At 40.0% G+C, this 27,127-nt stretch overlaps 1 protein-coding gene across 2 annotated transcripts in view; it reads left to right on the top strand.

Moving 5' to 3' along the window:
• Nucleotides 1-27,127, top strand: part of DIS3L2 (DIS3 like 3'-5' exoribonuclease 2) — a 4,570,298-nt gene that overhangs the window by 1,939,915 nt on the left and 2,603,256 nt on the right. For both annotated transcript variants that reach the window (XM_044070680.1, XM_044070679.1), the window contains one exon: nucleotides 7,073-7,246. In XM_044070680.1, the coding sequence (XP_043926615.1) occupies nucleotides 7,073-7,246 (174 nt within the window). The remainder of the gene's footprint in view (nucleotides 1-7,072; nucleotides 7,247-27,127) is intronic.

The following is a 27,127-nucleotide window of genomic DNA, read 5'->3' as shown; positions in this document are numbered from 1 at the left end:
AATGTAATTCCCTCCATTCTAACCCAATTATTGTTCCTTGGGGAATATGTAAATTCTGTCTGGTTCCTGTTAGTAAGTTCACATTTTTCATTCCAAATAGTTTCATACATTTCTTCAGAAATCTACCCTCTTTTATTATATTTTCCCTTCTAGACCCCATGATACATTCTCATTATTGCATAGCAGGTTCCCTTCCCCACCCGTGAATATTATTCCCTTCTGAAATATGATTGATTACCTGCCCCATAATTCTCTTAAATTGTTTAATAGATTGTCAGTACATGCCAGTGTAATCCTCCCATTAATCCCTTATTACAACATATATACCGTTATTGTCTTTATTTACCTCTTCTATCACTTAAGGAGCCCCTCTTGAAATCTGTATCATTATCCCCTTTTTCCTTTGTCCCAAATACCCTAATAAATATCCATTCTGAAATTCCTTATTTGCCAAATTTACACAGGTTCATAGATGCTTACTGGGCTAATGACCACTAGGGCAGTTATAAACTTAACAGTGGAACCCAAATATTTCCTAGTTACATGTTTTAAATGTTTATATAGGGGCTGATTCTTGGTTATGACATGATTTACTGACTGTCACTGTCCATCAGAGACATAGGCACCAGACAAGGGGTGAATTTTTGATTTGCCATCCAATGGTCCAAGTTTCATATGGTGAGGGAGGGACTTTGTTTCATATGGATGGGAAGACTATTCCAGCAAATGAGAATTCTCTGAGATACATACCTAGCTTCCCTGCATGTCCTATTTATGTTACAAACAAAATTAGGTCTTTAGATCCAGTAGTTCTGATGCTGTTTGTTTTGCAGATGTACAAAAGGTTCATCTGAGCAGACTCCTGGGATGCCTTGTATGCCAGGCTTAGATTGTCTCGCAGTAGTATGTAGGAGACTGAGTATAGAGATGGAGCTCTGACGTGATCCGCTTAGGAAATTGTGTTTATGCCCTGTATTCCTTTTCTAAGGAACCTTTATGGACATTCCAGTTGCTGCACATTTCTGGTCAGGTCAGTGCATACTGAAGAGGGCATTCTACTCATTTTGGGTGTAGTGAGAGCCAACTGTAGTAGTACAATGACTTTCCTGGACTTAGATGCCATGCCATTGCTTATAAGTTGAACAATATAGAAGGATTTCCTTACTGCCTTGGACTCATGTTGGTCAAAGGCTAGGTTACTGTTTTCATGTGTTCCTAGATTCCTGACTGGTGGGTCAACTTTTAGGGGTATTTCATTGATTGTGTAGTTTCCTGGGGTGGCTGACTTCCCAGAAGGTACTGTAATGCATTTCTTTGCATTGGGTTTTGAGCCATGGTTTTGGCACTAGTAATTTGTCTGTGTTAGACCCTCTTGTAAGATGTTTGCATCTTGTGGGGGGGGGGTTCTATGTCTGCTCCCATTTTTCATTCATCTGCAAACTTGGTCAGCCTGAGGCCTTTAACATTGGCCTTCACTTTGAGAAGTAGATGCCAAAAAGGATTGGGCCCAGCATGTAGCCCTAAGGAGACTTCAGTAGTGACCAACCTCTTTGTGGAGGTGGGTTTCTGTGAGTCAGCTGGCTATCCAGCATGATGTATAGGAGCTTAAGCCTACTTCTGTAAGTTTGTTAACAATGCCTGAGTGCAGTATTGTATCAAATGCCTTAACCAGGTCATGGTAGGCAGTATGCACCATTTCACCCTCATGCATTGCCCTGGTGACCTTCTCAAAGATGTCCACCAGGTTTATTAGGAATGACCTTCCTTTGACAAAGCCAAACTGGGATAGATCCAGTGTCTGAAGGTCTCCTTTGTCTTTGCTGATCATTTCCATGATAATTTTTTCCATTGCTTTGCATCTAAGACTAGTCAGAGTAATGGGTCTGTATTTCATAGGATCTGTTATTGATCCACCCTTTTGAAGAGGGATGACCATTGCAGTCTTCCATTCTTATGGCACCAAGCCTGTTTTGCGACTATAAAATAGTAACTCCAGTGACCCTGATATGTCATATTTTAGACTGTTCAGGAGGCATCCCGGGATATTATCAGGGCCCATTGAGGCTGTATTCTTGGCATTAACAAACGCTACCAGCACCTGCTTTCTATTTTAATTGCAGGGGTTATATTTTAAGTCATTTCTTTGGGGGATGGCTGCAGGTGACTGGGAGGGGAGTAAAGTTGGAACTGAATTCATCAGCCAGCAGATTCTCTATATTCGCTATGTTGCCCAGTTCTGTGAATGTGGCACCATTAACCACCAGTACAGCACTGCTGTGTGCTGCCTTTGAGGTATCTGACATAGCTGAAGAAGGCCTTATGGGTTGTCGTTTGCCTGGGAAGCTATCTTGACTTCAAATTTGGCTTTATTGGCTTTAATTAACCCTCTTATTTGCCTGTTTAATTTGATGAGGGAGTTCTTATCTTTATCTTTATGTGAGTTATACTTACTGATGTTAACCATGATATTTTTTTCCTTCTGCTGTATAACCTGTTAAATTTGGGATACTACCAGGATGCGTTGTTTCACAGTTAATTTTGCTTTTACGTCTGGTAGGTACAGCAGCCTCTGTGCAGCTATTGACATGGTTGTACAGAATATCTGTAAACAATTCTGTACAGGCTGCTGCATTCTCTGGGTTTGGAAGGCATTGAGTTATAACAAACTGATGATTAATAAAAGGTAGTTTGCCTTTGAATAGTTCATGACTGTTGTCCATTGTACTAGAGTTAATGAGTTGATTTTGATTTTGAGACAGCTTTATGGTCGAACTATACCTTACTGTAGTCTTCTCCCATATTTACGAGGTCCAGCATGTTGGAACTTGTACTGGGCGTGTGCACTACCTGGTAAAGTGTTTTGTGTTTACAAAGTCCAGGAATCTCTGTGCCTGCAGATTTGATGCCGCATATGATTCCAAGTTAACAGAGGGATAAAGTCCACCATAAGTAGTGTGTAAGGTTGAATGGTGAGTATCTCCAGTATGTATGAGTATGTGTTGTGACTTTCATGAGACAGAGAGGGTGAACTATAGCTTGCTAGGATATGGTATGGGATTTTATCTGTGGTGACCTGCACATAGAGAACTTCAGCTCAATATCATGTTTAACCAGCCTAGAGATATGTTTGTTATCGATGTATATTGAGACACCTCCAGCTTTAGTCCCTGTCTGTGCACATACTGGTCTATGGTATATGGGCGGCACTGAAATTTTGCACTGCCAGTATATGCCCTCTATGGCTTAAAACCATGTCTTAGCAACTGCACAAATGTGTATATTCTCCAGGGTGAGAAGGGCTTGGAGGGGTTGTAACTTTTTTGCTTAGGCTTCTAGCATTGAGTAGTAACACCCTGAGTTGAGGTTCAGTTGAATTTATTTTGATATGCTGGTAGGTTTGTCAGTTTGGCATTACCTATAAAAGGCTGTCTGGGGAAGATAAAGTTTTAGCGAGTATCTGAAAAACTAGAGGGGACAGGTGCAGATCATCCTTGGCAAAGCAACTTGGTTTGTTAACCATGTTTTCCCATGAAGCTCTACACACTAGTCGTTGTGTGTTTTTGGATAGATTTATAATTCCTTTCTTCATATATTCTAGGGAAGTACATCTCAAGTTATTTACATCTACATGGACCATGATGAAATCATATTGGTACCTGTGGTGCAGTAACTTGAGGTCTAGTGTAATTTGGCAGATCCTGGCTCTAGATAGGCAACTAACTATTATCATCTCCTTGTTCAGCCTGATTAGAGGGGCATCAGTATGTCTTAGGGAGTCCACTGGGAAGTGTGTTTGCTTGCTTTGTGGGCTTTGTATTTGGGACTCCACTGTGTGTGACTGTATATTTGGTGTTAAGCGTTGCTTTTGCTGAGTGCTTTTGGGTTTGCTGAGGATAATCTTTGCTTATGGACAGTCTAGGAGGACTTTGTTGTTTAGGAAGATTGCATTTAAGTGCCTCAGCATAAGTTGGTCTAAGTGTGTATTGTGTGCTATATGCGGCAGGTATTGTGTGCGTGGCTTTGAAAACTTGTGTGCTTGGATGTGAGAGTTTAGCCTGCAGTGACAGTGTGTATGTACACCTTTTGCATACTGTATCTGTTACTTTACAAATTAAGCAGTTGTTAGTAAACATGATAAAATTGCTACATTGTCTCAAGATATCCATATCCACCAGGTTGGATGCAGAGAAGTTAGGAAATTGCATATCTGTGTTGTCCAGTCCTCAAATTGGTGAGCTACAAGGATGTGGTGTGCAGGAAGCTATTAAGGGTACATTGTTTGAGAGGGAGAGTGTTGGAAGCAGACTATGCTATAAAACACTAAAGTCTACTAAATTTAATGGTATTGCCAATTAGAACACAGACTAGCTGCTCCAAGCTTGTGAGTATGCAAGGTATGTTGCCTCTGGCTTTGTCTCCAAACCTTCCAACCTGGGCTTGACACTTTATTCCTAATCCTGTCCACCCTCGTCACACCCAATGCAAATCTTAACATCTTTAACTCTGCCACGTCCAGCTCTGACTCCTGCCTTTTTGTCAGTGCCACTGTCTCTAACCCATATAACATAGCTGGTCTCGGTGCCTTCTTGTAGACCGTCCCTTTCACTCTTACTGGTACTCGTCTGTCACAAATCACTCCTGACAATTTTCTGTGGGATTTGCTACCTTTGGTGATTTCTTCATGTTTGTGAATTTGTCATTTATTTTATTTATTTATGTATTTGTGAATGGTCTGTTGTGATCAGTGGGCTACCCTGGTAAACAATCAGTGTATATAAATAAATAATTACCTCTTATTCTGAACCAAGAAAATCTCACATTGCCTGTTGGCTCCTGCCAGAGCAGCCACAGGTAAAGGTGCCCTAATAGCTCAACTCAAATATGGCATACCCTTAATTGCCACTTCTTCATACAAAAATACATCTGCCCTGCAGACCTTATCAAATACATTATGACTTATATTTACCAATTCTCCACTGCATGAACACTGCTGCCTTACTTTAGTCAAAGTATAATGGCTGCCTGTACAAGCTGGAGTCAACCTCCATCTCAGTTCCATACTTTTCAAACTACTCTCTGAAGACACCCCATCTCCTTCCATTGTGAAACTCATTGCAGCCAGCCCTGCCTGAGAAGCTGGTCTGCTGATGACGCTTAACTACAACTTCCTGCCACAAAACTGTATTGTGAAGAGTATAGCTTCTCTGTTTGTGCCCCTAAACTGTGGCAATTTCTGTCTTACCACCTCATCTCCCACACACGCTACTCTAAGTTTAAGTCAGAATTCAAACAGTTCCTGAGTGGTCAACACAGATGTAAATGCCAAGAAACTGGGGACATTATTTAAATAGAATTTTCATGTACAAGTTAACACCTCTTTCTGATCGCCTCCTTCTCTTTACAGTTTCAGTTAAGTCTGTGCCGGTGTCAGTTCACAGGTACTGGTTTTTCCTTCAAGAGTATGTTGTTAGACATCAGTACCACTCTGTGGAATGTGTAACTGTTGAGCTTTCCCTGTACATCAAGTTAAGTCTGTGCCGGTGTCAGTTCACAGGTACTGGTTTTTCCTTCAAGAGTATGTTAGACATCAGTACCACTCTGTGGAATGTGTAACTGTTGAGCTTTCCCTGTACTTCAGTTTCTTTATATGTCTTTTGCTGTCTTTTTGCATTTTGCCCGTGTGTCATTAGTCACATAACTCGTCTGTTGATATTTGTTTTTGTTGCATTTTGTTGTCACAATTTCTGTTTTGTTAAGCTTCATTTGAAATTTGTTGTTTGCTTTTTATTGTTGCAATGTTACTGTAACCTGGTTTGAGACTGCAATTTGATCATTCTGTCACCAGTGCTCTATCCTGGTAACTAAAATGTAAATAGAAATAAAATATTCAAATGTGTTTCCTGTAACATTCCCGTTTGTTCCCTACACTTTTTTTTTTTTTTGCACCACACACTTCTTAATATAATCCAATACTCTGTGCTTTTTGTCCATTTACATTCCATGATATAATTGATAAGGCTTTCATTCTGCTTAAAAGCTGTCACTTTCACATATTCTATATGACAGTTTTTTTTTATGTATTTTCAACTTGGAACTTACATGTGCACATTAATGTCTAACAGGATGAGCTTATATGCAGTTGTGGCTTTTTTTTTCTGTTTTTACCGATGTCATATTATCCCAAACCTTTTGCTACAGTAAAAGCAATCAAGAAACAAAAACAGTACACATTTTCATTTTTAACACCCCAACCCATTTTAACTCGCAGAAAACACCAAAACTACATACATTTTCCAAGAAGGGACGTTACCCTTCCATGTAGGGGCAGTTGCCCCAAATAGTCACACACACACACTTTTGTACCTCTTCTAAAGTTAGGTTTAATCATACTTGGGAGGGCATATTACAGCCTGCATTCCTCTTGCACTACCACCATCCATTATTGTCCCATTTCTCTTGCCCTCACAGATTTAAAAAAAAAACTGGCATGCTCTCAGTTAACTGACAGCTTGGAATTTTTATAGAATATTGGGGGGGGGCAGGCTACCTGTAATAATAATAATAAAACAAAAACAGGTCTCAGTCTTGGTAATTTTATTTATTGTTTGGATTTTGTTCAGTCTTTCTTCAGTGGTTTATAGTGTTGCAGCACAGCAGTTTCCCTAAGGAGTGGTCAATAAACTGAGTGAGCAAAGTGCAAATAAGTTTCACGCCGCTCAAGTAGACCATAAATTAGGCAAAAGAAACTCGAAGTCGGGAGGAACTTCCCACTAGTGTTCTAGTGGGTAGAAGTATGTGATTCCAGCCAACTGGGCATTCATCAGAAAATTTAAGTTTTGAGTGTTAAATCTGAAGTCTGGCATCGGCACAATGTAAAGAAGTATATTATTATCTGCTATAAGAATCACTTCTATTTTTATGACTAGTTGGTCACATAAAGAGCACCTTTTCCAGACACACTTACAGTGAGAATTTCTCTTATCTGAAATCAGCCATTTTTTTTTTTATAAAATACGGAAGACAAAATTTAGTTATTTCCCTTATTTCCTTTGTTTGTGGTTTACATTTACAGATGGTTGGTGAAAAGTTTGGGTCAAGCTGGTGAGATTGAGCCTGAGACTGAAGGTATCCTTCTGGAATATGGTGTGGATTTCTCCGAGTTCTCCCAGGAAGTTTTACAGTGTCTTCCACAGACATTACCTTGGACCATCCCACACGAGGAGTTTGAAAGTCGGCGGGACTTAAGGTGAGTATATTGGATGGGATATGCATTTCTTCCTTTGTTTGAGAACCACTGAGTGCTCCTTCAACAAAGACACACTTTTTGTATTTTTATAGGTTACTTCTTTAAGGAGGGAATGTGTAGTTTACAAGGTACTTGTATAGTGACTGTCCATTTCATTTATGTAATTGGTCTTTGGACTTTTCATCATCTGTCTTCATTTCTTCTGTTACATATTTCTGCTTTTTGGGATTTGGGGTTTGGCCTAATGGTTCAGGTATTTATGTTATAGACATGAGGTTTGATGCTCACCTTTAAGGGAAACTGTCTAGGCTTAAAATGATCCACAGTGACAGCTAGCCTGATACTTAAATAAGAATCCTTTAACACAGTTTTCAGTGTAACCCACTTTTGTTAGCAGGAAGACTTAAAATGTCTGCCCTCTGAATAGTGTAATGTGATTCTATGGGATGTAAAGATGTAGGCTACTGTTAGCCAGTCGTATGACAAGACATACTCTGGAGGTAACTATGTTAGTTAATTACATGTGCTCAGACAGAACAGATCTTGCAAGGCAAATATTAGTGTCCTCTCCAGAAGAAAAACAATCATCAAGTAATCTGCCACCAAGGCACCTGGCCAACACAGACATAATTCAGGTAAACGACACCATAACATCATTTTCCAAAAGTCACATTTCTTACTGTTTTAAGCTTATTAATTTATAAAGGCCTAAATTCAGCATTGAAAATACACAAAACTCCATCAGGAAATGTAGTGCTGAGTGGCCTCTGTGTACTTTATGTAGCTGCAGAGTGAAATATTTAATCTTATATTGTCAATTTTTCAACTCATCCTCGCATATGTGGCCCAGATCTGATCCATCAGATCCAACTTGGCTGTTACTAAGCTTGTGGCAACAAAAAAGCTCTTTGTATACCTCCCCTAACCCACAGTGCATGTCTCCCTGTTACTTCAGATCTCGTTTGCTGTTTCTCAAAGACGTGGTCTAAACCTCTAGCTCTTGGATTGTCAGGTGATATTTACAATAATTTTTTCTTTTTCTTTCCTAATTCTTGATTGCTTTTGTGTGATTAAGTTTTCTCTTCTGTCAAATAGTAACCACTTATTTATTAGGTTACTTACACTTTGTTGTTTATTGTGCTATGTGCGACACGTGATAAGTTTTACATTGGTAAAACCATTAGAGCTCTCCACAAAAGAATCTATGAGCACTGTTTAGCCATCAGAAAAAGGGGTGGAACTAATGCTTTGGCTATGCATGCCACAGAGTTCCCACTTTTTAAGAAGTTTTCTTTCTTTGTATTAGAAAGGGTGAACTCTGGTTTGTTCACAGGTGATTACAAAACTTATTTGGAGTGTAGAGAAAGTTTATGGGAAATTGTTTTGGTTGCTGATGAAACCCCTGGCCTTAATGGTAATATTAATATCAAATGTTTTTTAACATTGATCAGGAATAAGTAGTTTATTGTGTATTGCTTTTTATAGTATTTGTATTATTATACATATACATTTTTATTGTATACATATACATATATACATTTATTTACAAGAAGATCTTTTATTAATGTATTTATTATTGTCTAAGTGTTACATATACACAGAGTTATATTATTAATACTGATTATATTATCTAAAAAAATGTTGGATTTCCTTTAAGAAAGTCATGTGATGTAATTGGTTGCAGTTTATAAAGGGGTTGAAGTCAGTAATGTATTTGTTCTGAAGAAACTCATGTTAATTAAAGTGAGTGAAAGCACTTAACTTATCAAAGGTCCTGTTGTTGGATTTATTGTATCTTTCTGGTGTTATTTTGTTTTAGTTACTTACACTTTCTCTTCTTTTTTCCTCGCTAGTAACCGTTTTTTAATAGGTTACTTTCCCCTTCTCCCCTCTACCCTTTGCGGTATACTTACTACTATTGTTAGTAGTTTCTCTTTTCCCTCTCTTTCCTTATTTAAAAAAAAAAAAACTTTCCTCTTTCTCTCTCAGAAATTCTTTTTGTGTGCCCTTTAGTTTGCGTGTGTGTGGGGGTGTATTCTCAGACTTTCCTTTTCTTCATGGCTGAGAAGCAGGAAAAGTCAGCAGGCTGTAAGAAATGCACAAAGTGCAGTCACAGAATTTCCTTCAGTGATTTGCAGTCTCTGTGCGAATACTGTCTGGGGTCCCTTCATCTGCAGGAAGATTGCACTATTTGCCATTCCTTCAACCACAGGGCTTTGGTTGAAAGGAAGAATAAACTCATTTTGAGGGGTATGCTACCATCTGCATTCGAAGAGGCCATTTCTGGTAGTGATTCCAAGTCTGTAACATCTTCCAAATTAAAGTCTGCTCATTTGAGCCCTGCTTCTTCTTTTTCCTCCAAAAGTGGTGACAGAGGAAAGAGGCTTTCCTCTGTTCCTACAGATCCTTTGGAGCTGAGATCTAAGACTTCGAAACCTTCCAAATCTTCGGAATCAGTGGCTCAGTTGGAGCCTTCGGCACTGAGCATTTTTCTGTTGGATCTGGCTTCTTCAGCTTCTGAGTCTGTTGGGTAAGGATAGATTAGATCCGTTGAAGTCGGATCCGACCACCAGTCCCATTAAGCTGATCGTGTCTCTTCCAAGGACTCGGTACTTCCTGACTATAGACCCTGTTCCTTTGAGGGTACTCTACCCCTTTTTGAGCAGGCCTAAATCCCCATGAGCGTCCTCTTCTCGTGCAACCAGGAGCCTTACTGAAGAAGACGTGAAATGAATGGTACAGAAGATCTTGTGGCACAGGGCATCACTATGTCCCCCTTGGCCCCGATCCATATGGTCCAAGGTCTGCCTAAGCCATCCACTCCCCCACTAACTCCTCCTCCAGTTTCAGGGCAAGCTTCAGAGTCATTGGATCCAATACACCTGGTGTCTTTTAGCTCGGATCTGAAGATGTCCCTTTCCTTGGATCAGACCTTTGCTCAGACCTCTTCTGCCTTTTTGGAGCCAAAGAGCTCCTGGAGCCACAGCGAACCTCACATACCACAAGTGTGCTCGACTCCCAGACCTTTGGAGCAGTAGATGTATCTCTGGGATTCCAGGCAGGTAAATTCTGCTCTGGCTTCTACCCCGGGCGAGCTGTCTTCTAGGCTGGAGAGGAACCCATCCTGCAAGCATGGCTTGTCGGAACCGGAGTCCCTCTCCACTCAGGAGGTGTCAGCTTTTGGGGCTCTAGAGAGGGTTATAGCTGCCACTGCATCAAGAAAGTCACCTGCCCCCTTGGATCCTCAATCTCATCAGTGTTCCCCACGTACTACTTCTGATCAGGACATTCCACAGGGACAGTGGGACCTCAGGTGCCAAGATACCCATTGGGGTACCCCTGCTTCTTCTGATACTTCCCCAGAGTATCCCACTGAAGAGGTCCCATGGAAGAGGCCTTTCAAAAGGAAGCATTTGGACTCCACAGAGGAGTCGGTCACTGAGAACATCAACCTCAATGAGGGAGAAGGATCCCAATGGTCACCATCTGAGGATGTTTCCTTCAAGGAGATCCTGGAGATTTTAAAACAGAGAGGTGGCTGGCAGTCCAGTAATTTTTCACCTGAGGACTTGATATACAATAGAGAGTCAATTATCCAAATTAATTGGGACCTAGGGCAGTTCAGATAATCAAACTGTTTGGATAATCAAACATATAATTAAACCGGATAAAAAAAACTTCTAAAATCCTGTTTTTTTTCTGCAGACAGGAATATGTTTTTCAACCATTCAGTGATTCTAGTGGACAATAAATAATATTTTTTACATACAAGCTGGCTACAAGCTCAAAAAATATGCTCAAGCAAATGTGTATAACGTTTACATATTCAGACTTTGTGATGTTTCCTACCCAAAAACTTTGGAAGGCTGATTCAGATAATTGCCGTTTTGGATAATCGACGTTCAGATAATTGACTCTCTACTGTACCTGGTGGCCTTTGGTTCCTGACTATCTACCTCCTGGGTGACTCTGCCCACCAATGAGTTCATAGGTTTGATTTCTCTGTGGGCATGGGACAGAGCCCAGATTCCATTGAACTTATTCTTCGGATACCAAACAAAATAATTACTGCTCCAGCTGACCAGGCTTTTTGGATGAAAGGGGTTGCAGTAGATGCCATGGTTGTCGCTGCGGTGGCAAACGAAAAGGAACTATCAGAGGAGAGTTCCACTATTCATTCTCCTAATAAGGATTCAAGGCTGATGGATAGATGCGGGAAGCAGGTCTTTTCTTCAGCGACTTTTGCCTTACAATCCCTGAACTACCTTTCCCATTTCACCAGATTGCAAAGGGATCTGATCAAGGAGCTGCCAGATACCCTTGAAGGAGCAGTAGCTGAGGGAGCATGAGAAAAGGTGCTTCCCAGTTAGTGACCCTACACTCTGTAACTAACTCTTTCATGAGGCTGATTGGGCATGCAGCTGAAGGAACTAGTAGAGCAGTGGGTTCTGGCATATCTATGAGGAAGCAGGGCTTGGATACACCTATGTGATTTTGCAGAGCTTTTTAAGTCTTCTTTTGTCAACGCTTCATTTGTCGGCACATCCCTTTTTGGTCCCAAGGTCAAAGATTTGTTATTCAGGTATGAAAAAGAAGGTAAGATCCTTTCTGCTGTGGGCATATAATTTTCTACCCTTCAGAGACTTTACCCTAAGGGTCAGAGAGGTGGTGGTAAAACGTGGTTCACGAAATCTCAAGGGTCTTACTAGGACACCCATGGAGAGTTTTCCCCCAGATGCAGAGGAGGGAACAATAATGGATAGATGCTGCCCTCACAGCAGAGGAGGCCCTCAGAATCAAGGGTGCCGAGGATTTTCCTTTGTGAAACCCTTCCAGGGCTCCTGAAGAGAGGCCTGATTGCCCACCTCTGGAGGCAATCGGGGGTTGACTGTCCCTGTACTGGAAAGCCTGGCAAAAGATAACCACTGACATGTGTGCAAAGGATAATATTCAGAGGTTACCAAATCCCCTTCTCTCATCAACACCCCCCCAACAAAAAATCCCAGACATTCCACCCAGTCAAAGGGATCAAACAGCCATTCAAATTTAAAAAACTGCTGGAAAAAAAGTCATCCAAGAGGTCCCTTGATACCAGAGAGGATTTGGAACTTACTCAAGGTTCTTTTTAGTTCCAAAGAAAACGAGACTGGAGACCAATTCTGGATCTCAGCAGATTAAACAAGTCAGTTCAATGCCACATGTTCCAAATGGTCATGGTACAGTCCATACTTCCTTTCCTGGAACAGGATGATTGGATGTGCTCCACAGATCTTCAGGATGCGTACTACCATGTAAAAAGGGACAGACAATCCAGAAGTCACCTATGCTTCTGGCTAGGAGCCAGTCATTACCAGTTCAGAGCGCTGATCTTTGGTCTCACTACTGCTCCCAGTGTGTTCACCAAATACATGACAGTGGTTGCAGCTCACCTGAGGCGATAAGGATTCCAGGTGTTTTCTTTACTTAGACGACTGGTTCATATCCTTCCCAACCAGGCATTTACTTATCCGTGCAAGAGACTCAACTCTCCAAATGTGTACAGAACTAGGTATAACCATAAATTACGAAAAATCATACCTGGACTCTTCTGAAACACTGGAGTTCATAGGAGTACTGCTGGACAGAACTCAGATGATTTCAAAACTTCCATCCTCCGGAGTGTTGACAAGCAGGCACCAAACACGCAGATTAATCCGAAACAAGAAGGTAGCTGCCCATCATGTTCTACAGGCTTTACGATCAATGGCTGCAGCTATCGTTTTAGTCCTGTTAGCCAGACTTCACATGCAAATACTTCAAGGCTTCTAGCTGTCCAATGGTCAATTATCCACCAACCGATGTCTTATCAAATTCTCATAATGGACACATGCAGAAGAACCCTTTCATGGTGGATCCTGTCAGCACAGTTGACACAAGGCCGACTCTTTGTCCCCCCTCAACAACAGGCCACAGTGACCACGGATGCTTCTCAGTTGAGGTGGGCGGGCATTATCTGGGGAAGACAGTCCAAGGCACTTGGTCTGCCGATGAGGCCAATCTGCACATAAGCATCCTGGAGATGAGGGCAGTGCTTCTAGCTTTGCAGGCATTTCAGACTGCACTTCCTTTGGGAGCAGTGGTGATTTAATCAGACAACAAGTCTGTGATCTGGTACATAAGCAAGGAGGAACCAGATCATACCCTCTTGTGTCAAAAAGCGCTCAGAGTGTGGCAATGGGCAATCTCATCCAACAGCTTTCTTATAGCAATGCACATACAAGGAATGTCCAATGTGATCGCAGACAAATTGAGCAAATCCATTCTCATGCCTCAGGAGTGGTCCTTCAACCAGACAGTAGTGGAAGACATTTACTGTAGATGGGGCCAGCCTTGCTGCAACCTGTTTGCATCCCTCTTAAACAACAAATGTAGCAGCTACTTTGCCCTAATTCCCTCCTGTCATACATGATTGGCCTCCGAGTCTCTTGTATGCCTTTCCCCCATCCCGTTGATTCCCAAATTCCTTCAGAAAGCAAACAGATTGAAGAGAACAGTAATACTTATTGCACCATTTTGGCTTTAACAAATCTGGTTTCCCTTCCTGTGGCCTCATTTATAGAAGGAGTCCTGGACTCTGGAACCCATTCAGGACCTTCTGTCACATCCTACAAGAACGATTCATCCCAACCTTCCCAACCTCAAACTGACAGCTTAGATCCTCCAGTTCCATTGATTTCCAGACAACTGATGCTCTCCTCACCAGTTCATCATATTTTGATGTCCTCCCATAAGTCATCCATTCAAAAACTTTATAGGAGTAAATGGAAGAGATTTGTAATTTGGGCTCAGCAACATAATTTAGATCCCTTAACAGCACCTATCCAGTCAGTTCTAGAGTTTTTAGCTCACCTCTTTAATAATGAGGCAGCTGCCTCTACAATTAAAATGCAATTAGCAGCTATCTCAGATTTTCACATTGGGAAATATAACGTGTCACTGATTTTCCCACAAGCTTTGCAAAGCCTTCTTAAAAGGGACCCTGTTATTAAGGCCACCTCACAAAATCCCTCTCCTCCATGGGACCTAAACTTGGTACTATGTCTTATTGTTCAGCCCCTGTTTGAACCTGCAGCAATTTGTGATATAACATTTCTGTCTTAGAAAACTGTCTTCCTAGTGGCCATTACATCTGCAACATGAATGTCAGAAATTCAGACACTATCCTCCCAGTCTCTGTATCTGATTTTTCATAAAGACAGAGTTTCCTTGCATACCAACCCCTCCTTTGTGCCTAAAGTTGTTTCACAGACTAATATCAGACCGTACATGTGCCTGTTTTCTTTCCTAACGTTAGCAACAAAGACGAATATGTTCTACATTTGTTGGATATTCATAGACCATTATTTTTCTGTTTGCATAGGACTAAAGAATTTCAGAAAGCAAGTCAGTTGTTTCTCCTTTGCAGACCATAGGAAAGGCCCACTGTTATCCAAAGTTACCTTAGCAAAATGGCTTTATGATTGCATTTGTTTCATCTACACCACAAAAGGTATATATCCTTCCATACCTGTTCAAGATCACTCAACCAGGGCCATGGCCACGTCTGCAGGTTTACTGTCTAATGCCTCCTTGGAAGAGTTTTGGGCTGTGGCCATATGGGCCAATCATCATACCTTTATCACACATTACAAGTTGGCTTTGGTTTCCAGGGGAAAAGCCTTCTTTGGTTCAGTGATTCTGAGAAACATCCTCCCGTGAGTCCACTCGGAGTAAAGGTAGCTGGGGGATTCATTCCCATATGTGAGGACGAGATGAAAAATTGACAATATCAGATAAAGAAGTTAAGTACTCACTATAATGTTCCATCTGTATTGTCAATTATTTCATGTCTTCTCAACTTCCCTCCTCCAAGCCCCCTACCTTTGGTTTTCTGGTTGGACGGGAAGCATAATTTATGCCATCTTTATTATTTCCAGTACTCTAGAAATGGTGTCCTTAAAATTTTCAAATATAAAGTTCACTTCCTTTCTTACTGGGGATAATCTTAGCAAACAAAATCTGAGGTAACAGGGAGAGATGCATTGTGGGTAAGGGGAGGTATCCAAGAGCTTTTTGGTTGCCTTGAGCATAGTAACGGCCAAGTCGAATCCAGACCCCATATGTGAGGAGAGATGAGAAAATCAACAATACAGATGGAGTGTTATGGTGAGTATATAACAGCTTTGTTATTGTGCACACCATAGCTAAGGAGGCAAAGGAAATGCACCATAGGATATAATATAAATAAGTGACATTGCTGTTTTCTGACATTATGTTCTCCTAATGCATAATAAAAGTGATGTACTGTAGTGAATTTATAACGTGTATTAAACTAAGTAAAGATCCTTTTCATGACCCAGTAATTAATAGGTTGTAAAGTGCAATGAAAAGGCAAACACATTTAGTTGGCAACTTTTCACTACAAATGAATAGATCATTTTTTAGTACTTAGGTCTGCTTCACTGAACAAAATACAGCATAGCAGGTTGTGCACTGGTGTTTCTCAGAGAAAGGTTTTGGAAGGCTGATGAATTTACCCTTAGGTGGGTGATACATCACCTCTGTGGTTCTAGTATGGTGTTAGCTACACAAAGGTGAACTAGTCAAGCCATGTACAAAATACTGGAAGTAGCAATTAGTATCATAGCATTCTTTTTTATGGAAGGTCCCCTGCTAAATTTATCATCTCCCTGACAACCTATGCTAATATAACTAACTTGGGAGAGAAATGTAGCAACCAGAAGACTAGTGATTTTCATAAGAAGCTCCTCACTTGACTAAAAAAAAGGGGCAAGTGAGATTTTGTCAAATGGGATTGAAATCTTTATATTTGCTTAGTTGGTAGGCTGTATAATTTCTGTCTTGTTTTTTTTTTACCTCATATTCCATTAATCCAGAAGGTCATGAAAGGAAAACAGGGAGAATCATGCATTACTCATGTGTCACTTTTTAGACCCATGTTGAGAAACAAGACTGAGTGTTCCTTCTACTTCACACCATTGTTTAGCCACTGTGTAGGTTACCAGTAATACCTCCTGTTCTCCTCCAACAGCAGTATACATCTAAACCTAGTGTTTGTGAATTTAACTACCTGAAAGATCTCACCTTAGTTGAGCCCTACACCTTATTGGGATGTGTACAGATGTATTTGTTTAAAGTAGCATTGATAAAATACATGTTGCCTTAGCATTCATTGAGATGGATAACCATTCTGCAGTCTTTTAAAATGTTGTTGAAGCCCAGCTCTGTGGTGTAGAAGGATGAAGCTTTGACTATAACCTGAGATCAACTAACAACTCAGGCACTGGAAGAGCTAGGGGGGGAGGGGTAGGAAGTAGAGGCTTTACCAGCTTACCTACTCTGGGGGGGGGGGGGGTTCTATGCATGATAGACACATCTGTGGTAAAGGGGATGGTGCCATAGCTACAGGATAGATTGCCGTTACCCTCGGTATGGGGGGGGGGGGCAAGCTAACTGATGATACATATAGTAATGTCTGTGTATGACCTCACCAACTCTGCCCAGTTAGAGGATATACCAAAAAATTGCCTGGTATGCAAGACCAGGTAATGTGATGCTACAAGCTACCCTACTCCACTTCCCCTTCCCATCCCACCATTGTTGTGATCCCAGCCCTGGGGTGGTACTGGGGTCGCAAAAGGTGAAATGATGCAGCCAGGCAGCTTGATAGTTAGCCGGGGAGAAGCACCTAAATGGTGGAAAATGTTATTTAAAAACATATTTTTGGAAATGTTCTTTGATTGGTGTGATCACCCAGTGTACTAGTATTTCATTCTGATGAAGTGCATGTCAGTAATCGCACTCTGTAGTTTTTATTTTTGAAATATTAGTCCAGCAGTTTTATTCCGTTTTAAAGTTTGTTGCTTTTTTGTGTGGTGGCATTCACAGAACAAATCTGACCGGTCTATAATGGAAAGGGTGGGTTAAATTATTCTATTTTTTAATTTAGTACAATGTTTCCAGATTTTCTGTGGGATGTGTAATTGTGTAAAGTTTGAACTGCATTAAGAAACCAACTTTTTTTTTTTTTTTTTTATGTCTGAATTTAGTTGTTTTTTGCTTCTTGTAGGTAGGCAGTGCTATATGTTATACCTTTTAAGAAATGCTTTTCCTACAGTCCAATTGAAGGAATGACAGATCTGTATCTTCCCTTCTTCTATACTTGTAGAAAAAGTTTCCTTCCTTCAAAGGAGGGTAATCTTGGTTCTGAAAGAAGTTAGAATGCCTGTGACTAAGTGTAAAAGAAAACACAAAGATTAATGCATGTTAGGTTCAAGCAAGGCACCCCTTATTACTTGCAGCAAGGAGACAAAGCATGTAGGTAGAAGGTTTGTCTGATTTTCCATAGTTCAGCCTACAGTTTTTATACATTTTTTTGCAAGTTCACAGAAAGATGCTATTATTAGATTTGCTGCTGACATGGTCAGATAATTGCTGTTTTGCAAAAACATATTTGAGAAAAACAACCTGGCCTTGGGCTGTGGTTCTAGTATGGTGTTAGCTACACAAAGGTGAACTAGTCAAGCCATGTACAAAATACTGGAAGTAGCAATTAGTATCATAGCATTCTTTTTTATGGAAGGTCCCCTGCTAAATTTATCATCTCCCTGACAACCTATGCTAATATAACTAACTTGGGAGAGAAATGTAGCAACCAGAAGACTAGTAATTTTCATAAGAAGCTCCTCACTTGACTAAAAAAAAGGGGGGCAAGTGAGATTTTGTCAAATGGGATTGAAATCTTTATATTTGCTTAGTTGGTAGGCTGTATAATTTCTGTCTTGTTTTTTTTTTACCTCATATTCCATTAATCCAGAAGGTCATGAAAGGAAAACAGGGAGAATCATGCATTACTCATGTATCACTTTTTAGACCCATGTTGAGAAACAAGACTGAGTGTTCCTTCTACTTCACACCATTGTTTAGCCACTGTGTAGGTTACCAGTAATACCTCCTGTTCTCCTCCAACAGCAGTATACATCTAAACCTAGTGTTTGTGAATTTAACTACCTGAATGATCTCACCTTAGTTGAGCCCTACACCTTATTGGGATGTGTACAGATGTATTTGTTTAAAGTAGCATTGATAAAATACATGTTGCCTTAGCATTCAATGAGATGGATAACCATTCTGCAGTCTTTTAAAATGTTGTTGAAGCCCAGCTCTGTGGTGTAGAAGGATGAAGCTTTGACTATAACCCGAGATCAACTAACAACTCAGGCACTGGAAGAGCTAGGGGGGGAGGGGTAGGAAGTAGAGGCTTTACCAGTTTACCTACTCTGGGGGGGGGGGGTTCTATGCATGATAGACACATCTGTGGTAAAGGGGATGGTGCCATAGTTACAGGATAGATTGCCGTTACCCTCGGTATGGGGGGGGGGGCAAGCTAACTGATGATACATATAGTAATGTCTGTGTATGACCTCACCAACTCTGCCCAGTTAGAGGATATACCAAAAAATTGCCTGGTATGCAAGACCAGGTAATGTGATGCTACAAGCTACCCTACTCCACTTCCCCTTCCCACCCCACCATTGTTGTGATCCCAGCCCTGGGGGTGGTACTGGGGTCGCAAAAGGTGAAATGATGCAGCCAGGCAGCTTGATAGTTAGCCGGGGAGAAGCACCTAAATGGGGGAAAATGTTATTTAAAAACATATTTTTGGAAATGTTCTTTGATTGGTGTTGATCACCCAGTGTACTAGTATTTCATTCTGATGAAGTGCATGTCAGTAATCGCACTCTGTAGTTTTTATTTTTGAAATATTAGTCCAGCAGTTTTATTCCGTTTTAAAGTTTGTTGCTTTTTTGTATGGTGGCATTCACAGAACAAATCTGACCGGTCTATAACGGAAAGGGTGGGTTAAATTATTCTATTTTTTAATTTAGTACAATGTTTCCAGATTTTCTGTGGGATGTGTAATTGTGTAAAGTTTGAACTGCATTAAGAAACCAACGTTTTTTTTTTTTTTTTTTTTATGTCTGAATTTAGTTGTTTTTTGCTTCTTGTAGGTAGGCAGTGCTATATGTTATAGCTTTTAAGAAATGCTTTTCCTACAGTCCAATTGAAGGAATGATAGATCTGTATCTTCCCTTCTTCTATACTTGTAGAAAAAGTTTCCTTCCTTCAAAGGAGGGTAATCTTGGTTCTGAAAGAAGTTAGAATGCCTGTGACTAAGTGTAAAAGAAAACACAAAGATTAATGCATGTTAGGTTCAAGCAAGGCACCCCTTATTACTTGCAGCAAGGAGACAAAGCATGTAGGTAGAAGGTTTGTCTGATTTTCCATAGTTCAGCCTACAGTTTTTATACATTTTTTTGCAAGTTCACAGAAAGATGCTATTATTAGATTTGCTGCTGACATGGTCAGATAATTGCTGTTTTGCAAAAACATATTTGAGAAAAACAACCTGGCCTTGGGCTTGTTTCAGCTTTCCTTAGTTTCTCACAATTGTTTCTCTAGTTCTGATATGATACATTCAAGGTACAGTCCTGGCCTCAATACACATTCTGCTGACCATGGTGGATTTACAGACATCCATTGTTCTTTTTTCAGAGCTTCTAGCAGCTGCATATTTTCACACAAAATAAGCAGAATAAATGTATTAACTCCTTTTAACCCTTAATGCACTAAACCTGCATATTGCAGTTATATATTTTAATACAATAAGCCTACATATTGCATTGCAGTTATACATTTTCCTAACATTTCCCACCTTTTAATACTTTATTTTACTTTCAAAACAAGCATAAACAGTTTTTTTCCCTTAACTATTTCCCACTCAGGATTTGCAGTTAGAGAGTCATTCAGTTCAAGCTTGTGAAAGTATTTTTTCAGCTTTTAATTAGTACCTTTAACTTAACATTCTGATATAAAGTCTTTGAAATTGAAGCGTCTATGAAATTTTCAACTAGTCCTTTTATACAGGGGATGCAGCAGCATCCACACATCATCAGTAAGGCTGCCCCTACACAGATGGCAATCAGAATGTTCATCAAGATGCTGCCCCAACCCCCGAACCATTTTTGGAAAAAGTCTGTCAATGGATTCGGTCCTGGTTTGGTCATAGCAGACACTTGCTGAATTATTTTGAGATGGCTGTCTATTTCATGTTTGTTGTCAGGAATAAACAAACAGCACTTTTCCTGGATTAAAGCGCACAAACCTTCTTTCGCCGCTAAGGTGAAGTCGAGAGCCATGTGATTTTGGAGCACCACTGTCCTCATGGCTGTGAGTTTATTAGTCACCAATTTTAGCGTAGAAAAAGTCGCATTACTTATTGTTTCAAGAAGTTTGGATAGTTTCGATTTCGATTTCACTGCTCCGTATGCTGGTATTATGCCCGCCTAAGATATGACGTTATTACCCAGATCCATGTGCGACAGTTCTTTGTCATTCACATGGGCTAAATCATGGTGATATATTCAGGATGCATTAACTTGTCCCACCGGATTAGCGGCTTTTTTGATTTTTTGAACATTTTGGATTTTTTCCTGGGGTAGTGTTGATACATGTCGTATTGCTGGAATTAGATATGCCAGAAAACAGCTTTCAGACCAATTGCCTGGTAGCCATTTATATGCTCTGTTACCACACATGAAGTAGCAGTCAGGAATTGCGACTGAGATGTTGCTGAATTTATAGTTGCCGGGCTTTTGTTGGGTCATAGCCCAGAACATTTTACTATACACAATTTGATTTTTATTAACCGTTTTTTTTCTTTCAGTGGAGTCATTGCTATTGCCAACTTGCAATTGTTGGCCCTTGTTTGTCGTGGTGTAGGAATTTCCAGAACAGTAATGTATTACTGTCATGTTACAGGTGCTATTTTCAACCTCTGTTTTTCCATAGTTTTGAAAGCACACTGTTCCTTTTTTTGCCTTGGGTAAGAATAGGGTCACTCTTTTAATTGATGTCACATTCACTGCATCTTTTAGCAGTGCTTGCCAGGTTTGGTTCCTATTTAAGGGAATTTGTATTAAGGATATTCCTTTATGTGCAGTAGGAATAGCTGCACAGACCCAGCAATTGGAGATATTGAGGGTGTCCGCATAAGCGTGCTTAATAGCCTGATAAGTATTGAAATTTGGGTGCCACTTTGCACGTTTACTTCGTTCTACTTGTGTGGCAGAGAAGAGAAATGTCCACAATAAAAAGATTATTGCTACCAGTACAGTTAACAAGATGGTCATGCAATATTTCTGCTGGAATGATTGCTCTGCATTCCTGTTTTCTCCGGTTTCTCCAAACAGATGTATTTGGATTTTTCTTGCTTTTGTCATCTTCGCCTAGGACACGTGATCTTACTTTCTGCCCTATAGGACCTTAGCACCGGTGATTGCTTCACTGGGTTTGAGACGGATTAGTTCCTATTGATCTGACCCCCCTTTGTAGCCAGACTTTTGTGCTTAGGGTCCCGATGGAGAGGTAAGGTCTTTGTCCAGCTCGAAGTTTTTCACCAACTTGCAATGCGTCAGATGTATTCATGAAGCTCGCTCTGCTATTTTGACTGCAGTAGGTGTTGAAAGAAGCACCTGGTAGGGACCTTTTCACTTTGGCGATGCCCAGTTCTTTCGCTTTATGATTTTAATTCACACCCAGTCTCCTGGCGTCTCTGCCACTTCCGATGTTTCGGTTTGTTTTTGACCTGAAACAGAATTAAACTGCAACAGATATTTAGAACTTAACAACTTTTTCATATATTCAGCTAACGTAAAATCAGCTTCCTGGTCTGATGACATGAGAGGTTTCCACTGGGGTGTATAATAAGCCCTTCCATACAGCTTTTTGAAAGGAGTCAGTCCTTTTGCTGTAGGGACGGTTCTTATGTTCAACAGTGCCAGGGGTAAACAGTACAGCCAGGTTTTTCCTGTCTCAGCTATCAATTTCCTCAGTTTGCTTTTCAGTATACCATTATGTCTTTCAACCAGCCCTGCGGACTGCGGATGATATGCACAATGATTTTTTAAAGAAATACTGAAAAACGTACTTAGCTGTTGTATGGTTTGATTTACAAAGTGCGTACCATTGTCACTATAGATTCTCTCCGGAATACCGAACCTAGGAATAATTTCCTTAACAAGTACTTTTGCCACTGTAGCTACATCTGGGTTTTTGGTTGGAAAGGCTTTCACTCATCTGGAAAACATATTTATAATGACAAGGCAATACTTCTTATTCTCACATTTGTTCAATTCTATGAAATCCATACAGATAGTGTGAAGTGGATATAAATCCGTACGTTGTGAACACCTGGTTTACCAACTGTATCATCCTTTCTGTTGAGACATGGCACTGCCCATGGCTCAACAATGCCGCATAGCGGAACAAATTAGAGGGTAGTATTGGTTTTTTTTTTAGAGATGTACAACCCCTTTTCAAGGATTGCTTCTTGTTTTATTTATTGCTGTTTTTTAGCTTGCGTAGTGAGTGTTTGCATTGTTTTTAACATATTCAGATTTAGAATTTTAGAGGGTTGTAATTTCTTGTTTAAAAGAAATACTTCTGTAGCTACTTGTTTTGCAGCTGTATTAGCTTTTGTATTACATTTTGACATTTTATTTTGTTGCTTGGTGTGAGCTGCACATTTGCAAATGGCCACCTTCTGAGGTAACTGAATAGATTCTAAAAGATTTAAAATAAACTGCACATGATTTATAGGTTTGCCAGTAGATGTTATTATTTCCCGGTTTTTCCACTGTTGCGCAAACACATGTACAGTGGAAAAAGCGTACTGGCTATTAGTAAAAATGTTTACACATTTACCCCTTGCTAAGGTACATGCCCGTGTCAGGGCAATTAATTTTGCTGCATGTGCAGATAAATTGTGTGGTAAAGATTTTGCTTTTACAACCTCAGTATTACAGACTACTGCATATTTTACTAGGTTATGTCCTGCAGGACCCCTTTTGCACGAGCCATTTACGTAGTATGTTACCTTGGCATTTTTTAAGGGGACATTTGTGAGATTTTTTTTTAGGTAATGTTTTTTGCTCGATTACCTGCAGGCAATGATGCGGTGTGCCGTCTGCAGGGGTCGGGAGCAGAGTAGAAAGGTTCAAAGTCGTGCATTGTTCAATTGTCATATGAGGTTGGCTTAACAATATAGTCAGGCAGGAGAGATGCCTAGCAGGGGAAAGATATGCCACTTTTTCTTGTAGCAAAATAATTGTGACTGCATGAGGTACCCTCAGAGTGGGGGGGTGGAACAAGACTACTGAGGCCGAAGCTTGCACTGCCATTGCTGCTGCAATGGCGGTGGAACAAGACTACTGAGGCCGAAGCTTGCACTGCCATTGCTGCTGCAACTACTGCCTGCACACAGTGGGGTAAGGACCGTGCCACTGGGTCTAATTGTGATGAATAGTAAGCAATGGGGTGTTGCTTATCCCCATGTTGTTGTGTTAGTACTGATGTCATATAACCCTGCTTGCAATTTACAGTCTGGAAAAATCGTTTATGATAATTTGGTAATTTCAGAACTAGAGAAGACGCTATTAATTGTTTCAGTTTACAAAAGGCAGATTTTGCCTTTGATGTCCATTGTAACAACTTTTGCGCTGCCATAGGCTTTTTATATATAAGATTAGTTAGGGGTGCAGTTTTCAAGGCATAGTTAGTTGTTTCCAAGAAGGACATTATTTCCTTCTTGGTGGTGGGTTTTGGTGTTTGCAAGATTGCCACTTTTTTGTCTTTATTTAGAGTTTTACCTTTTTTGGATATCACATATTCTAGGTACTTAACCTGTTTTTTTCAGAGCTGCAGCTTATTTTTGTTTACTTTATGTCCCTTAGCGGCTAAAAACCGTAGAAGTGTTACGATATTTTTCCTATAATCTTGCTGGGTGGGGGCCGCCAACAAAATGTCATTAACATAAAGTAAGACCTGACTACCCTTTGGTGGATTAAACCTTGCCAAGTTACTTGACATTTTTTGTGAGAATATCGTAGGGCTTTTACAATATTCCTGTGATAGCCGCGTATATGTGTATTTTTTTTCCTGAAATGTAAATGCAAACCAATACTGGCTATTTGGGTGTATTGGTATTGAAAAGAATGTGTTACTAATATTTACCACAGAAAAATATTTTTGTTGAAGTTTTAAGTTATTTAACAGAGTGTGTGGATTTGGCACTATAGGTGCCCTTGGTACTACTGCGTAGCTTTCTTAACTGGAAATAGAGGTTCATTACACGGAGAATCGGGAGATTCCACTAGCACCCCTCCCTTAAGTAATGCTGCTATAATAGGTTATATTTCTGCTTTTGCATTTTTTTAAGGGGTATTGTCTTTTCTGTGGTTTAAATGCTGATTTTGGTGCGATATTAACTGGCCCTGCCCTACGGATAAGTTCTACATTTGATTTTTTTTGTTGACCAGAGAGTTTCTGGTATATTTTGCAAGGCGTTTTTTTCCTCCTTCAGTAGGAGCATTTATTAGCTGTTTTTGAGAGAATGCAGGTGCACAGCTGGGTTGGTTTGTGTCACCCAATTCAATTTCTGCACTTGCATTTTCTGTCCTGACAGTTTCAGTTTTGTTTGTTTCTTCCATCTTGTGGCTTTTTCCCCTAGGTCTGCCCACTGTATATTTTTATTTTTGGTTAAGCTAACATGTGGTAATTGATTAGATTTATAAAGTGTTAAAAATGTTTGGGGCAGCGAACAGCTGACTACACTATTTCCTTTTGTGTCCCAGTAAAGGTACGCAGTACCAATCTATTTGTATGATTTTAAAAAAAAATTTTTTTATATTCCTTATTGGGTCCTGGTGTATTACAAAAATATAGGGTACAATGTAACAGGTGTTGTTTATCAATGTTGAGGGAGGGAAACTTACTGATGGCTAAGTTCATTAGCTTCTTGGTCACAGTCCCTGGACCAGATGTGACCAAGTCCTGACTATACTAATAAAATATTTTACCCCCTGATTGCACCGTAAAGGTGTCAGTTTGTCACTGTGCTTCCATTCCCTGCATGGTTGGGACTACTGCTATGCCAAATAACTGCATGAGATTCCTGCCCAAGAGATTCACTGGGCACTTTGCAGAACCTACAATTTTACTTTTTTGTGTTAATTCTGAAACAGGATTAGTTATTGTAATATTGCGGGAGAGGGGCTTCCGATATAGCTGTCCATTAGCTGCTTTGACTAATATGTAGTTGGATGATTCTGAGTTTTTTGGCAATTTGGAGGGGTGTATCAGGGTTCGTGATGTCCCTGAGTCGCACAAAAATTTGACTTTCCTGCCTTTCACTGAAAGTATAACTTCTGGTTTAGTATTTGCTAAGTAGAGCTATAAGCTTAATAAAGCCAAGTCTAGTACTTTATTTTTTACTTTACCGTCATTAATTTCCTGTACTTTCTCTATTTTCCTTTTTACATTTTCATTTGTTTTTTTTTGCACTAGCCCCTTTTAATGATTTCTGACTATTATATAGTCAGTCTTCACCTTTCTTGTTTTTCGTTGTTGCTTTTTTATTTTTTTTTGCAATTTCTTGCCAAATGTCCCTTTTTACCACATTTGAAACATTCACCCCTTTTTTTACGTCCTTTAAAGTTTTTTGATTGTTGATTAGACTGCCTACCTCCCTGTGCATTTTTCCTGCCCTTCTTTCCAGGGTGTACTACATAAACTTCTGCTCCGTCCTTTACAGAAAATACTTGAGCCTTCTTTTTTTTTTGCTATTGAAATGCCTTTTAGCATGCCTAGCATATTTGAGTAGTGATTGTAGCCTGCTAGTTCGATGATTAACCATATGTTTTGTAATAAAACTGCTTATAGGTGCACTATTACATTTTAAAAATGCATTTTCTAACTGCTGTTTATATGGGGAATCTTGTTTTTGGTCTTCGGGGACCTGCATTCCACGGTGGTTGTTAAAACATTTCAGCAGCCTAGCGAAATATTGGTCAACTGTCTTACCCTCCTGTTGGATGCATTGATTAATGCACGTCCAGTCTGCCCTAGGTTTTTATTTTTCAGAGATGCGGTTTGTAAGTCCTTTTACTTTAGCGTCTAAAGTTGCACTGCTATGAGGAAGGGGTTTTTGTTTAGCATTACGAGGATTTCAATTGCCACAAATCATGTACCAATTTGGCCCTACAATTTGTCGAACTACCCTTTTTATTTCTTTCCCATTTAAATGATAACTTAGCCTTATTTCTTGTAAATCGTCTGAAAATTTTCTAAAATTAATTTTCGGATGGGGAATCCCTTCTGTAGCTTTCCGGACATTTTCCAGAGTCCAGGGTTTATATACTAAAATGGTTGGATTCTGATTATCCTGCCCTGCCTGAGGGTTTGGTACTTCTATGAGTGGACATATTTTCTTTTTTTTTTCTCCCGCAGGTTGTGTTTTTTTAGATTTTTGCCATGACTTTTGATTACCTGCTTTTGTTTAGGACCTAGTTTTAATGGGATCCCTTATTTTAGCTAGTTTTAGTTTTATAGCGTTCCTATTTTTAGTGACCACAGGATATAGTGGGGGTGGATCAACCTGTCTACTCGCTCCATATTTCGGTAAGGGAGGGGGAGGCGGAGGTGCTGATGCTATTACTAGGTTGTTATTCTCCCTATTTAAAAACATTGTCTTTGAATCCTTGTTCTCTTGGTCCCTACGGTTTACTTTCTCCAGCCACCTGTGTGCCTGGGGAATTCCTAACTGTCGTTGCTTTTTTACCTGACCTTTAGAATCAGTTTTAAGTTGTTTAATAAGTTTGATGAGTGAGGATTTTTTTAAATTTTCCGTTAAATTCGTATTTAATAACCCATTTTGAAAAGTATTTAACGTCTGCACGCTGTGACTGCATATATTTTGCATCTTCTGTTAACGGTGTGTCTCGG

This window comes from Protopterus annectens, chromosome 4.part1 (assembly GCF_019279795.1).
Source record: "Protopterus annectens isolate FY-2018-M chromosome 4.part1, PAN1.0, whole genome shotgun sequence".
NCBI lineage: Eukaryota > Metazoa > Chordata > Ceratodontiformes > Protopteridae > Protopterus > Protopterus annectens.
Note: the sequence above shows the minus strand (reverse complement) of the source record. Positions and strands in the feature narration are given on the sequence as shown.